Here is a 15,586-nt window from a genome sequence, read left to right as displayed (position 1 = left end):
TTTGTTCTGATGTTTAGTCCTTGCATACCCCCAATACCCATTACACTCACAGGAAAGTTTACAAAGTCACAGATCCTAATCTTGTTCATGTAAATAAGTAGATCTATGTGAAATCTTACTTTTCCTACACCATCTACTTTTAACACCAGGAAGAAGGAAATAACACCAGATTTTGTCCCCTAAATAGTACTTGTCATTAGTGAAACAACATACCTGGTAGGTTTGAAGAGTGACACTCAGCTCCAGAACACTTATATTTAGTTCCCAGATAAAACAATACTGTAAACCTACAGAAAGTAAGTAATAAAAAATCTGCACAAGAAAACTGTAAAGGGAACTTTGTGATCAACCTTAGTTAAGGCGGTCAAAACGTCATAGGAGTTCCTTAAAAGAACAAAATTTAAAGCAGATAAGATATGGATGCCTCAAGAAAATGTAATGTTTCCACATTTAATGATCTTCTTTATGTATTTTGGCTCAACAAGCCATAGTCTCTACATTTATTCCACACCTTAGAAAAAACTGTTTCTTTTCTAGTTAGAGACATTCTTTATAATTGAAATCAATATGGTTCATGGCAAAGTAGCAATTTTAGACCTGAGTGCCAATTTATTTCAAATGCACATGACTTTACAATCAAACTGCAGATATGTCCACTGCTGGGACTTTCTCAACAAAACATTTCTGCTTCATTGAAGCAAAGAATGTGTTTATTTCCTGGAACATGTAGAGGCTAGTTTCCCAAGCTCCACACGGAATCGTATCCCTCCCCCATCCTGTCCCCCTGATATTCCCATGCTCCTTGATCTATGCCATGAAGACAAGCAGAAACAGTCATGGAGAAGGAATAATGAATTTGGCTGGAAAACCTGTGCAATTTTTCAGGATGTAAAAAATTAGTATTTTTAAAAATGTATCAGCATGGTTACTAGAGGGAAAAAAAAAAGGACAAGTCTGTTCTTTTGGTGGTCGATTGGCTGTAAAATACTCTCTTGTGCCTAGGTGTTAATTTTCTCATTTCCTTGACTCTCACAATTTATTCCCAATTAACTGTTTGTGCAGCCAAATTCTACACTGAATTTGCACATAAAAGGGAAACACCATTGATTTTAGATTGATACAGAAAAGAACATTATTGTGGAAGTTCTAGGAACTATTTTTGTAATACATCTCAAAAAAGTCCCATGCCACAAGCTCTTCTGCTTAGTAGAAAGCCCATCCAGAAACTAAAGGATTCTTGTGACTCTGGGGCTTTTTTGCATTTTGAGTTGAATAATACAAAAGGAACCACTTGTAAGAATACCTGACATAATAATTCTCTTGCTTCAATTTTAATCTGCCATCTTCTTATGACTGAAAGAAGGTAAGGTTGATTTCTAATGGTGGGGGTTTTTTTTGTTTATTTGCTAAGACAGACTAGCTGAAAACATAATGATTGTTCCAAGAAAGCAATGGTATCTTCAGAAAATCTGCTTGTTACCTGAACCATTCCCACACCTCTCCTTAACTTGTGCCACCACAAGTGTTTTGAGGTCAATGAGCTCATTAGATTTAAAAATAACCTTAAGAAGGGAGTTATTTTAATTCTTTTTCTATCACAGATAGATTCACATAATCTAGCTTACTGAGCAGTTTCAGTAACAGTAAAAAAGAATCATTGAACCATATCAACATTACTGTTTCAACACTTTTGGACAGTCTATATTACCCTATATTACCTTCTATTTCAGAATATAGATCTTTGATAAATTCTAATTCCACTCTAATTCCTAGTTCAAATAATTAATATTCTATCATTCAGATGAGGAAAAAAAAAAAGTCTCCAGGTGAGAAAAATGTCTTCAGTTTACAAAGTGAGCATAAATCACAGTTTTAAAAACATGCTTTCATTTCTAATGTTTAGATGCTGACCAAATACATAAGATTGGTCTGTACAGTTTATTTACCTGAACTAAGTAAATTAAAATATAACTATATAATTGTGTATTTAATTTTCTGACATTTTAAAAACACACATAAGTCATTGTGTCCCCCTTTAAAGTTTCCACAAAAGTGATAGCAATTCTCCTGGCCTCTAATACTCTCTTTACTTGTTCATTATAGAATCCTTTCAACTTTGCCTCCAGCAATTCACAAACTCATTTTTTCATGAGTAAATATTTAAACCAGATCTGTTTTAAAATGTCTACAGAACAGAGATAAAAGCAAGTATTTAGATTTATAGCTAACTGGGTAATAATCAACTGCTACTAGAAAGAATTAGATCCATGTCTCAGCTTTAACACGAACCTGTAGTCCAGGTAGGGGGCTGTGAGCCTTTGTGCCCTTATGGTAATGTTCTTAAGCAAACAAAAGATTACCACACACCTTGGAGGACAATTAATTCATTGAAACAGGACATTTAAACTTTTCCTTTTCATCTGTAACATAAGAGCTAGCTGGACTAATATTTGACTTTCTGTTTCACAGTGGTAAGAGAGAAGGATAAGAAAGGCAGAGAATTAGAACTTAGTTCTCTGATCATTGAGAGCTTGTCCCACACACTTAAACGTCTGTCTCTACTTAGCTTCAAGTAATGCAGTCTTAACTATCAAAATATTGCCATTATTGAAATAGACCACTAACATTTTCTGCATTACATGTAAAATGTTCCACACATTATTTATGTATCCTTACAGAATCATAGTTTTTACTCGGACCTAAATTTCCCCCTATTTGATGCTAAGTAAAACTCAAAAGTATTTCAGTTCATTTAGGGACTGTTGTAGGAAAAACTTCCTAGGCTGCTTGAGGAAGGCATATGCACTTTCCAAAACTGTTGCAGCTGCTGTTAGAACCTGAAGAACCAACACAAATTCTGAACAAAAGCCTTCTGAAAACCACAGCAACATATGGCAACTGTACTTCATGCAGGACTTCTGTTATTTAGGATTTTAATGGCCAGTTACTATGCAAATAACAAACATTTTAATGACTTCCAACCTTTTCTTGTTGCTTCTGTAAAAGCTAGAAATACTTTCCAATTCTCACAACTTTGCTGTTACCACTTCTGTTATTTAGCCAAAGGTGGTGTGCCAGCCACGAGAGTAGGGAATGAAAATGTCTCTAATCTGGATTTACCACTGCAGCTTGTGCCAGAGAAAATGCTCTTTTCCATGGGGTTGCCTGTTGTCCATTTAAAATGAGTAATAGCTTCCTAATGGTTCAATTTAGGATCCAAGCTCAGGCTCAATTACAAAGGCCAAATCACTATTAACTAAACAATCTGAGTTATTTCAGAAGACTTGGCAACTGTTCTTTCATCACCTTTTCAAAATAATAATTTGTGACTTTGAAAAATATGAAATCCACAAGTCACTAATTACAGTCAAAGCCAAATGATAAGGCAGATAATTTCCTCTTCCCTGTCTTCGATTATGCTAGAGAACAGAATTCATGTTTGAAGAGCACACTTTATTAGATGGGAACAAACAAGAAAAGAAAAAAAAAAACCACGTAAAATGAATTTATTAGTTAGAGATCCTCCATTAGAATAGCATTGTTCCACTTTACATTTCCCCAATTTTCTTTTTATTGCAGATAAAAAAATATTAAAAACAGATGAAGGGGATAATACTGAATTTGCCCAGTTGAAGGAATTAAAATACATACATATATGAAATGGCCTGTCTATACTCTGTCTAGAAATAACTTCTGCAACTCATTGAATTTGAGCTATTTACATCAGTAAGTCGAGATCAGCATTTCATTCTTGGCATCAAACCCGACAGTGTTTGATAGGAAGAACATTCTTTCTAAACACTCTAAGATATTGTCTAGACTACAAAAATAGTTGAACATTTTTCAATTTACTTTCTAGGCTTATGTTATACATGGGCATGAGTTAATGCTGCAAACATTAGAACTTATTTGACTTATTCTCTGATTTACCAGCTTTGAGTGCTGCAGTCCTTAAAAGTTTTTATAGATGTGGAAAATGTTTGAAAATCTGGTTTTAGAAGTTTATTACCCAAAAGGCACTAAAACTAGGATGGAAACAAAAGAAGAAAGTTTGATTTACTTGAAAAAGACTATTTAAGCAAGATATGAAAAATATTGAAGAAGAAGAATTATTTCATTGAAGTTAATACAATATAAAACTATTGAAAAGTATGGGTTTAATGCACAATAGTATACTCTTGGTTCTATTTTAATTTTACACAACTAAAAAAAAAAGAATATTTATAAGAAATTCTATGTATTTATTAAAGTAGCATAGAGTATTTAATGAACCTGACAATTTATTCTTTCTATAAACAAATGTTCCTGTTTGAACTAGGGGAAAAAAAACTCCTAAAACATAACTTCACCATTATAGAAACACACAAGTAAACCCAAGATTTTCCACATAATTATCTTGAATCACATGTATTTTTTTATTTTATAAAGTAGACAGCAATAAACACAAAAAGAATAGTTCACTCTTTTCATTGAATTAAAATCATGATGCAATGTAGACCACCAACAGTCTTGGAAGGAGTGGTAACAAGGCTTCTGCTACAGAATAAAGAGGTTCCCTCCTTTTGAAGAGATTCTAATTCTCTCATTGGCAAAAAACAAATAGAGAAACCAATTGCTTACTTCCTTTAAACAGCAGACAAGAATATAAAGTTATTCTCTATATTGTTCTCTCTCACTGTAACGTTGTATAAAAGTTATTTTTAAATGTATCAACAAATACCTTTTTTGGGGTCAGGAAAAGATACTACCCTACCTGATAGTTGTCAGAGGGTCTAGGAAGATTGCTTTTCTTTTGGCATTAACAGAAATTAAAAAATTATAAGACAAGATCAGAAGTGGAATCAAGACTCCCTGACCGTGTGGTGTGACAGGAATATTTATCCTCAAGAAACTGGCTATTTGTGGGAACATCTCAATGATAGTATTGGACCTGCTGAAATGTATGAACAAAATCATTTACTAACAAGAAAAAGAGTTTTAAAAATAATTTGTAACTGTGACTGTCCTTTTTTTTTTTTTTTTTTGCCAGGCTTTAAAGTTAAAAGAGAAAACAGGAAAACCAGCACTTACAGTGAGGCTCATATGGAGGAGGAGGATCACCACAAGGAACACATTCCATGTCTTGAAAGCCTCCAAGCTTAGTCTTCCTATAAAATCTAGAAGATAGAAGAATTTGAAACAATAGTTAATCAAAACCAGTTATTATTCCTCACAGAATAAGTCCGGTGTTTTAACAAAATCTTCTATAATTGCAAGTCTTGTCAATCTGTGTCTCAATGCAAACAATCAGAAAACAGAAGAAAATAAAACTAAACAAAAGTACAGTAGCTATTAATTAACAGTGCAAGACAGATTGAAAATAAATTGAGGAAAACATCTACATCTGTTAGTCCAAATGCATGGTCGCTATAATCTTATATTCACAGAAGAAATAAACAGTTCTGGAGATTTCGGGCAGAAATCAATATCACATTTTCCACACAGATCACAATGAACGTGACACGCATTAAGAACTTACCTTATGCAAGCTTAGTTACATGTCTAAAAAAAAGAAAGTGAAGTGATTGATCTGTATAATACAAGGTAATTATCATCTCTAAAAATATATAACAGGCCAGATATCAGTGACATTTTACTTAAAGACTCTTCAAGAACTTTATTACTGAGCTAATGTTTGAAGAGCATACTGACTACAGTGACTGGCAAAACCCTACATATCCAATCAGGGAACAAGAGTAGCACCAAAGAAAAAGCAGAACTTCAGAATGCTGTATTTCAAATTTTAATGTAGGACATCCTCTAAAGAACTTACCTACAGCTTCCAATCAAATAGGTCTGTCTTTCAACCATTCATTAGTACTAAGACAGAATCAGCAGTACTGGCCCATTCAAGATGAGTACATGAACTTTTTTTCTGCAGTGGTAGTGGCACGTTAAATAAAAGGTACTAACTCTACTGATGTTATATTCCTAACACTGCAAATGCCATTAAAGTATGAAGCTTTTATCAGCTAATGCAAACAGCTTTCCAACTGCTCAAGAAACTCCCACTTTATCAATGTGAACAGAAACAGATCCATAGGCTGCAAGACTGAAGGGGTCACTGTGATCATTTGCTCTGAACAAAATGTGTTAATATTTGTTTTTAGCTGACATGCTCACTGTAGTATTTTGAAGCCGAATAACAGAGAATGGCATGTTGGAAACCCATGGAAAACAGAAATAAATAAGACTGCTAAGAGGTAAAACATCAGTTAAACTATTTGGTTAGGCTAGATGGATCCTCCATTTGTTTGGGCAGCATCTAAGCTAAAGGACAGGTATGAGTGGTGGTGTGTGTTAAAGTTCTGTTACTCAAAACATCCAGACCAGCTGTCCCACCACTACCCTTGCCATGGCCATGACTCCCTCCTTCCTCCTGTTTCAAGCTTTGCTGCCAGAAAACTCAGGTTGTGGAAGCAGCTCTCATTTTAAAACATATTCAACACACCTATCTAGGAGGCATATTTGACTGGAATACTAAGAGGCATTCCCATGTCCTCCAGTTTAGCTTTACCTTTAATTCATGTCTTAATGCAGCTTCTTTTTTAATTCTTTCTCATCTTCCAAAATTCAGCTTATATTGTTTACAGAAGAAGAAAATCTTCTCCCTGCTGACAACCAAATAAGCCCTACAATACTTATATATTAATATGATATAAGAGCATAAATCAATTTACCATGTGGCTGCAAGTAGTATCAAAAATGGTTGTGAGTAACATCTATAATGCCTGGGGCTGCACCTTCTTGTACAGTGACTTAAGGTAAGATTAGCTACCAAATCTGTATTAAGTGCTTTTAAATGAAGAGATTTCACCACTAGCTTGAGAAGGAACAATGGCAGAAGCTTCAACAGTGTTCAGGTATTTGATAGTTGGTATTTTAAAAAATATATATGTAAAATAAACCAGCTGAAATATAGATACTAAACAAATGTATGAACTTTTAAGCATGTCTGAAATATATACTCTGAAAATGCAAAGGCTGTTACAATTGCAAATCAGTTCTCATACACTACTCTTATCAGTTAAATTACCAGCTCAAAAAAGCAACAAAAATGTCTTTTTACAAATTCACGGCAGGTGTTTATAATATCAGAACTTGGCAACAATGTAAAGAATAGCCTTTTAGAGAGCTTAAGATTTAACAGTACAAACAGAGAAAATTAATAACAGAGTTTTGGGATGACAGGACAACAAACGAAGCACAGCTCTTGATTTATAACAGCAGTTTCAGCAAACAATTCTTTCGGATTAATTTATGATTTTCAGCTAGGATAATTCTTTATGAATTTTGAAGAAAAGAAAGGTGAAAGAAATTTCAGACAGTAAACCACAGCCACTGCTTTTGACCTAAGAATCAATGTGCATGAGAATTATTAGGCATTGACCTAAGGAGGGGAAAAAACGCAAGTAAATAATGGCATACTTTTTGAAGAAGGTAGCAGTGTATATTTTCAAATATTTAAGTGTTTATAACAATTAACTAAATCACCAGTAACACTGTTTGAGGTATTTTGCTCAGGTGCTGTACAGACAATACTCTCATAGACCAAGTAGATAATTATCAAAGCATTTTTGTAGATAATTATTACTGCAATTCAGAAATTATGTGCTCAGATAATACAGTAAGGCCAAGATTAGATTATACAGGACCTATATACATACACAAAGGGTACCAACATTTATCCAGAAAACACGAACAAGCAATTTTAATGTAAATTAGGTTAGAATTTGTTCAAGTCTCATCTTCAGAAATGGTCTTACCCTGGTAAACAGTCCCCACATAGTGCATTGCTGGTGGCAGAACAGTTGGCCTTCTGAAACCTGTTAACCAACGCACAATCCAGACAAGGCTTGCACTTCTGAAAGCCCCAGTCCTCCTTGAATCTGTTTGGCCTGCATGTCATGCACTGTGCATCCTCCCCATATCCAAAGCCGCATTCCTGCAGGGATTAACAAGCAATAGCAAGCTATTCAGTCACTGAAAGCGTGAACAAGAAGAGAATGCTGGGATAAAATGAAGACCTGGTGTAATTATTACTGAGAGTAGGTCTTTCTTGAGACAAAAGCCAGCCTTTCAGCAAGTTCAAATGTGTCTTCCACTGCTAATAATCTCCCTTACTTCTATAAGTAATACTTAGTCATCCACTTTATTCATGGAACCAGTGTGTATTTGAATGATAAAGGGCTTCAAGGACTCCCACAGTTTCATTATTACTAGCTTATGGTAGAATTATTGAGCTGTCTGTTTTTTAATTAGGTCAGTCATGTGAAAGTGAGGAAACTGGGACAAGTGAAGTATGAAGGCACTTACTCAGTTACAAAAACAGCAAAGAAGCACTTTGATATTAAGGTTCATAGCTAAGGTGAACAAAGTTAATTGCCAAAGAGAGTGCACTGATCTTCAAAAGCTTAGGACTTCTGTTACCAAATAAACCAGAGCTGGTTAATGACCATCAGCTAGGCACAAAATGTTGCTTAGCCACTAAGAAGCTCAAAACCTCAAGCCCCTACAGTTCTAACAGTTCTCAAACTGTCAGAAAAGTTTAAGAGACCTGCAGATCACAGGGAGGCACAATACTTTACTATACAAGTAATATTGTTATGGTTGGTTATTTCTGCCAAATTTAGAAGTTTAAAGGCATTATTTCCATTCATTTGCAAAAGGACACCTAATACCATGGACAAGCTGCAAGGATGAACACCAAGCCCTATGTAAAAGTTTGGGGACTGAATTCTATGAAACTGGTTACCAAGAACTATCAATCAACTTCTTAGGAGTTATCAAGTTACTAGGAGCTGCTATTCCCTCTTATCATCCAAATATCCTATCAATTTTGCTCGGTACCTTCAAGTTTGATTTGATGCATTAGTGATACACCACAGAACTGCAAGGGGAATACAACAAATTGCCAGAAAAAAACAATTAGGAAAGGCACAATACGGGGACCTTGCTCTCCTGTGTATTTTCAGTGGAAGAATAGGGCATCTTCCCAGTGGGAAAGCTGCAGGAAATCTTCAGCTAGGGCAACTTCAGAGGATGTTTCCACCAGTTTAATGCATATAAACATGTTTGATGCATATAAAAAACTTATTCCAAAGTCACCAACCTAACCAAATCTGCTGCAAAAAAAAAGCTTTTAAACTTTAGAAACACACTCAGATTCTCCAAGATCCAACACATTTGGATTCTCCAAGGCTTTGTGCGGAAAAAGCATCTATGGGAGAAGCTTTATGATCAAGCTGGCCAATAGGCCTCTAACCTGAAACGATAAAGTAACAACAAACAACTTCAGATGCATTTTACAGGGCATTCTAAGAATTTTTTCTTTATTCCTTTATTCTTTCCTAAGAATAAACTTTACTCTCCTCTGAAGAACAAACCCTCAAGTATGCAGAAAATGAACAATTTATGAAAGCAACTACAAAAAGACAGTAAAAATAGATCCACAAACTTAGTCTCTAGATCCACAAACTTAGTCAATAATTTTTAGGTTTTGTTTTGCTTTTAGCTGAAATGTATTTTATTACTACTGAGTATTTTTCAGATTAAGGAGCAGACAGGTAAATCGTTGCAGTTAGTAACAAAACCGAAAAACACCCTACAGTTTCATGCACTGTACAGCACGGTCCTCCTGTGATACACTGGGACCATATTAAAGCTGGTAGGCAAAAAGCTTTAAAAAATATAAAAATATTTGTTTTCTTTTTTTTACTTACTTCAGATATAGAACATTTCATACAATTTTATTTCAAATTGACAAGTTTCTACTAGGAATCAATGCCAAAGCCATGTCAGTTTTAGCTGTATCTTCCTGTGCTAATTTTTACACTGCATTTCATTTATGTAATTGTAAGACTGTATACAAAGCTACATGATTACCACCAGGGACTGGAACTAGACAAACTTGTGTTAGATTTTGCTCTCCCTAAGTCTAAATAAACTTCTTCATTGAATATCATTAATCTTTAACACACTCTTTCTAAATACCTACTCTTTCTAGTTAGCTTATCCAAACAGTAGCATTATGGAATATATTATACCACTCAGTTAAACCATTTACATTTGGATCTTTTGATAAATCACTTGGAATCAGTCTCTCCCAAGTTCTATCAAACTTTCAAATATAAGGCTTGAATTAACTTAATTATAAGTTTTCCTTTCCAGACTACCTTTGAAGCTTTGGATCAAAAAACAAGCAGGAAACAAAAGTTAGAATTAAATGCTTTTACTCACTGGCCCAAAATACCAAAGCTGAGTAAATTGTTTCTAGATCAGATTGCTTTGCTATAGCTGGATGTATGGACACATCCTAGTGATCCTTTCCATCATGGAATGGTTTACTTTAAAGCTATAAAAATGGTGGATGCAACACAAAGAAATCTTCTGCCCAAGGAATTTACAGCCTCCCATCTTTTCAAAGATGGTTTCTAAGTCCTTGCCAGGAATTCCGCAGATGCCAATTCATAACAACTAAAACTTTATGTATGTGCTTTTTCTGTTCACATCACATAATATTTGAGGTAGTTAACTGCCTGGCAGGTGCAAATAAATATTTAAGCTTGTAAACCAGGCAGAACTTCAAAAAGATCTGTACTCATAATTAACCACATTCCCCAAACTAAAGGATATGATTTGGATGATGAATTCAAACCCTTTGAAATCTTGGACTTTATAATTTAGCAGTCCAGAAAAGATACAAACAATTGACTGTTCATTTTTTATCAGTGCACGTGCAAAACTTATGTGCACCAGTTTTCTCTGTGTTCTATTTACAAAGCTGTCAAGTTATATGGCTGATGAGATCAAAATAGTTCCCAACTCCCCCTCACCCTCTCCATCCTCCCACTCTTAACTTTAAAAGAGAGCTCATCTCCTGTGGCATTTGACCTTAGGACTGCAAAAAAGAGAAATAAAATTTGTAATAGCAATCAGATAGATTTCAAAAAAACCCATTTTTTATTTTTGTGCCAGAAAAAAAAAGAGCACAAATATATGCTGCCTTTATTTTTGCCGTTGCAAAGCTTTCTGTGAAGAACACTTAGCACACTCCTCCCTTTCTACTTTCCCTTTCCAATTAATGAAAATTTTCTGTCTCAAAATATACACAGTACAAGCCATAAGACTCAAACACTTCTACAGAAAACTGAATTCAAGTTAATTACAAAAAAATCTTCAAAATTCAAATGCATCTCAATTTTCTTGATATCTATACAGCTTTCACTACCACAATAATGTGCCATCTCTTGACCTTTAGCTTCCGTATCTCCAGAACAACTCTGTTCAAAAGTCTTTCACTGAGGTATCAAGTGGGGTGACTGGTCAAGGCTGCCTAGGAACCTGTAGCAGACTAGTTAACCAAACTCATCATTTTGTTTCTAGCTAAAAATATTAAAAGCACAGAATAATGCAGACACCTCTTCAAGAACTACCAGGCCACTGTTAAAGTTTTCTTCCACTATGCACTACCCAAACATTGATACAGACAGAAAAACCATAAGTTGAGCAGACTATAAAGGGTACTGGAGTTAAGTGGTATGATTTTTCCCTAAAAGTTGAATCCAACACAGACAGTAAATGAAGAGTCAATTAGATTGTAAACATTATTTCAATTAAAAAAATCTCAACTTTCATTAAAAAAAATGCTTTCAGGCATCATTAAGATAATAATCTGCAAGTATATTTTAGAATTGTTTCTAGTTCCACTGATTATCCACAAACTATGTAAATCCCTAGACAACACAGCCAAAGCAGTTCCACTTATGCCATGATGATTACAAGAATACTTGGTATTCTCAAGAAAAAGTCTTCCAGGCATTAAGACACTTAATTGGTGTCGGGTCATGTAACAGGTTGCGGCACTACACTGGTGCTGGGAAACAAAGCTTTTCCTAATACCTTTGAGAACATGGCCTTTTTAAATAGCACACAGTTTTAGCTTCCTAAAGTACCTCAGGCTGTGGGTCAGCCTCATCTAGAGTCCAATAATGAGCTGGATCTATCAGCAGAAGTCTCTGAGCAGGACAGGCTGCAACAGCATGCTGCACACATCAGACTTAGCTGCTGAGTCAAAGTGCACAGCTAGGGTCAGAAAAGTTTTATTCTCAGTGAAGATGATTTGACATGCCTACATGCAGCTGCTCCAGTTTCCAGAAACACATGCTGGCCTCTCCTGAGCAGAGATCTGGCAGACTTCCTCACAAACAGCTCTATTGCTTTGAAAACTTAAGAGCAACTGCTAAACATGGCAGCAGCTGCTCTTGGTGGCTTCACTGTGACAACACATCAGTCACAGCACAGCAGTCTGATGTTCTTCAGTGAGGACTATCACATCCAGGAGAAGCTTCAAACAGTACCTGCCTGTTAAATTCACAATTTCTTTTTCTGAGACAGCATGCAGGTCTCCTCTTTCCTCATCATACACCTGGTACAAGGAAGCAAGCTGTGATTCACAGCCCCACCTCAGCAGCCATGAAGCTGCCTCTGTCCCACCAGCTCTCTGTAAGCAGCTGTCTCTCAGTGACAGTATTTATCATGGCTTACTCGATGGCAGTGCTGGCTTCAGGCAGTCTCCCTTTCACCTCTTGGTTTCTATTCCTTCCTTGACATATACTGTCCTCAGTGCACTGGCTCAGCTGATAACTTTAAAAAAATCATGGTGAAAGGACTGGAAGGACTTCCACTTCCATACTTGAACATCTTTAAGAAAACGGCTGAAACATGAACTACGTCATCTTTCTTCCTGTATTAATTGTGATTTGTATAAATTTCAATAATATATAAGGCTTGATTTATTTCAGAAACATATATGAGATAGGATGAAAGGCTGTTACTCTCAAGCCAAACCAATGACTATTCAGGCACCGGCAAACTGAAGTTATTAAATGTTTTGTGCTTAACTATGTGATGCTTTGCTATCTACTAAATGAATGAGAAATGCAATAATGCTGAGCCACATGAAGCAAACACTTCCTTCTGAATCAACACAACCATTTCAGTCTCCCACCCCAGAAGAAAGCCCTGCTAAACAAAAAAGAAAAAAACCTGAAAAAGCTAACAAAAAAACCCAAAGAAAAAAACCATCATGAAACAAAGACTGCTCACACTGAAAATGAAGCTAATTCAGTGATTCAACAGCTTCACAAATATTACCAAAGACACGTTTATGAGAAGAAAAGGCAATACAGAGATTTTTTTAAAATTAACAAATAGAAGCAAAAAAACATGGGAAGAAGCTTTTACTGTCTTCCCCATCAATTCTACTGACACAAGAACAATGCTTCCTTTCTTCTGATTGCAATTTGTTAAAAGTACTTAGTAAAAATACAATTAACATAAGTGATCAATGGATTTTAGTTCTAAGCTAATGTAACATTGTAGCATTGTTGTTAGAACAACATAAAGGCAATCAGAAAGGAAAAGCTGAGGGTAGTACTATTTCTTTCTTACTTGAAGGGAAAAAAAATTACTTTAAAAACATTTTTGGAAAAGACAGCCCCATTAAACTGTGACAGCAAAAGCTGAAAAGAATGGTCTAGATTCAGAATTAGTTACATGAAATAAGACTGGGGTTTTTGCTGGTTTTGTTTTGTTTCAGGCTATCAAGAGTGTCTGAAGTTGCTTACCTATACAGAAAGGTCAGTCCAATAGACTGAGCACTGGTTTGTAACCAAAATTAAAAGACTCACTATCGAATCACAGAACAGACAGGTTAGAAGGAACCTTGAAAGAGCATCTGAAGCAAACTTTCGTGGGTCAGGGACCTGAGCTGATCTGAGATGATCTAACACCCTGTCCAGTTGCATCCCAAAAGCTTCCAGTGATGGGGACTCTAGGGAGACTGTTTCAGTGAATGAATGTTCTCAATATAAAAAAGAAATTCTCCCGGTACAATTTGTGCCCATCACCCTTTGTCTTGTCCATATGATGCCTTGTGAAGAGAAAGCTTCTGTTCCACTCTATGGCCTCTGTCTACTCTGTTCCACCAAAATATTCCTGCATTTCCACTAGCAAGTTGATTTATGTTAGTGTCTCATGTATAAATTGAGAAAGGGCAACAGCATTTCCCTAATTTAGAAAGGTGAAATGCTCATAGAGTATAGCAACAAAGATATATATATCTAACTGAAGTTGTAAAAATAAGTATATACACACACACATACATATATGCAGTCTGTACAGCTGGGTTTTTGCCCTGTATTTCTGTAAAGTCAGTCATAACAAGAAAGAAAACTATATATTTAGATTGTAACTGAGATACAGTAATTTCTCTTACACAAGATGAGAAAAGCTGGGTTTTTGCAGTCAACCATACAGGCTGATGTGTTTTGTTACAAATATAAAAACTAAACCTGTCTGTCAATTGCTTAAAACACTCAGGGGGAACTGAAGCAAAAACCCCACCACTAACATTGCATTTTACTATACACTTAGACACACAATCATGCTCACACATCCAGCAGTATATCTAGTTTTATCCAGGAGCACTAAATATTTAATAGGAAAACTGACGTATTATTTAGTGCGAAGAAACTGTTATTAAACTATAGCATTATTATATAATTGCTTTCTCATATGTAAAAAACCAAGCAAACAAAACTTCTCCTGGGCTGCAAATTACTTCAAGTGCATCATTAAATGCCTCTTCCCTGTGCGTTCTGACCTTTGACTTTACATATTTGTTGCTTCAAGCTGTAGTTCTACGGGACTACTTTCAACCACATTTCAGTTACAGCCACAGCATCACACCCTTCCCTGTGATTCACAGAGAACTGTACCTCTATTTATAAAGGAAATTATGATTCCAATCATTTAGATTTGAACAAAATCTGTTATTTCATTTCTAGTATAGAAAAAAAAAATATTTTGAAAGTCTATTACTGTCTGTGACAAGTAATTGCTTACATAGTTAATTTAACCAAGCATTCCTATTTTCAAAAACACCAAACTAGTCCTAGAAGAATCAGGACTATCAGACTGTAAAGAAAAATAGGTGAAGCAAAACCATAACTTCAATAGTGTACTATTGCAATCTATAATCTTGTGGTTTTAGTTTAGTGTTTCTTTATTAAATTGAGTGTAATTGCTGAGGGCCTGAGTTTTCATGCTTTTGGGTTTTGTTTGCCAACTAGATAAGTATATTATCTGACTATATAAATGCATATAGTACTGGCCCACTGTTACAAAGTGACATATTTACAAGTGCCTTTATAAATTAAAACACCCCCTAGAACATCTGAGTTCTCAAATTTAGGCCAATTTGAAAAAATCCAAACTGAACCACATCCATGTCGTAAGTCATGTCTAAATCTCTGCTTTAACAGCATTGCTTGTATGACTAAACCTTAACTAATGCTGCCGAACATATAAAGGGATTCCCACTAAAGTGTGAAACTAAGTATTTCTGTTAATGCACTGAACACTCGCCACAGGGGGTCATGAGATAGAGAAAAGGTGTCACTCAATTTCAGTAAATCCCTCCAAATCTCACACAAGCCACAATACTTAACTTGTGCTTTTTTTTTCAGAGCTGCACATAATAGGA

General features: G+C 35.4%; 1 protein-coding gene across 4 annotated transcripts in view; it reads right to left on the bottom strand.

The window, feature by feature from the left end:
* Positions 1-15,586, bottom strand: part of TNFRSF19 (TNF receptor superfamily member 19) — a 58,371-nt gene that overhangs the window by 27,145 nt on the left and 15,640 nt on the right. For all 4 annotated transcript variants that reach the window (XM_038139713.1, XM_038139723.1, XM_038139734.1 and 1 more), the window contains 2 exons: positions 7,806-7,984; positions 5,071-5,156 (listed from right to left, as the gene is read on the bottom strand). In XM_038139713.1, coding sequence (XP_037995641.1) covers positions 5,071-5,156; positions 7,806-7,984 — 265 coding nt within the window. The remainder of the gene's footprint in view (positions 1-5,070; positions 5,157-7,805; positions 7,985-15,586) is intronic.

The sequence above is a fragment of the Motacilla alba genome, chromosome 1, assembly GCF_015832195.1.
Source record: "Motacilla alba alba isolate MOTALB_02 chromosome 1, Motacilla_alba_V1.0_pri, whole genome shotgun sequence".
Lineage (NCBI taxonomy): Eukaryota > Metazoa > Chordata > Aves > Passeriformes > Motacillidae > Motacilla > Motacilla alba.
Note: the sequence above shows the minus strand (reverse complement) of the source record. Positions and strands in the feature narration are given on the sequence as shown.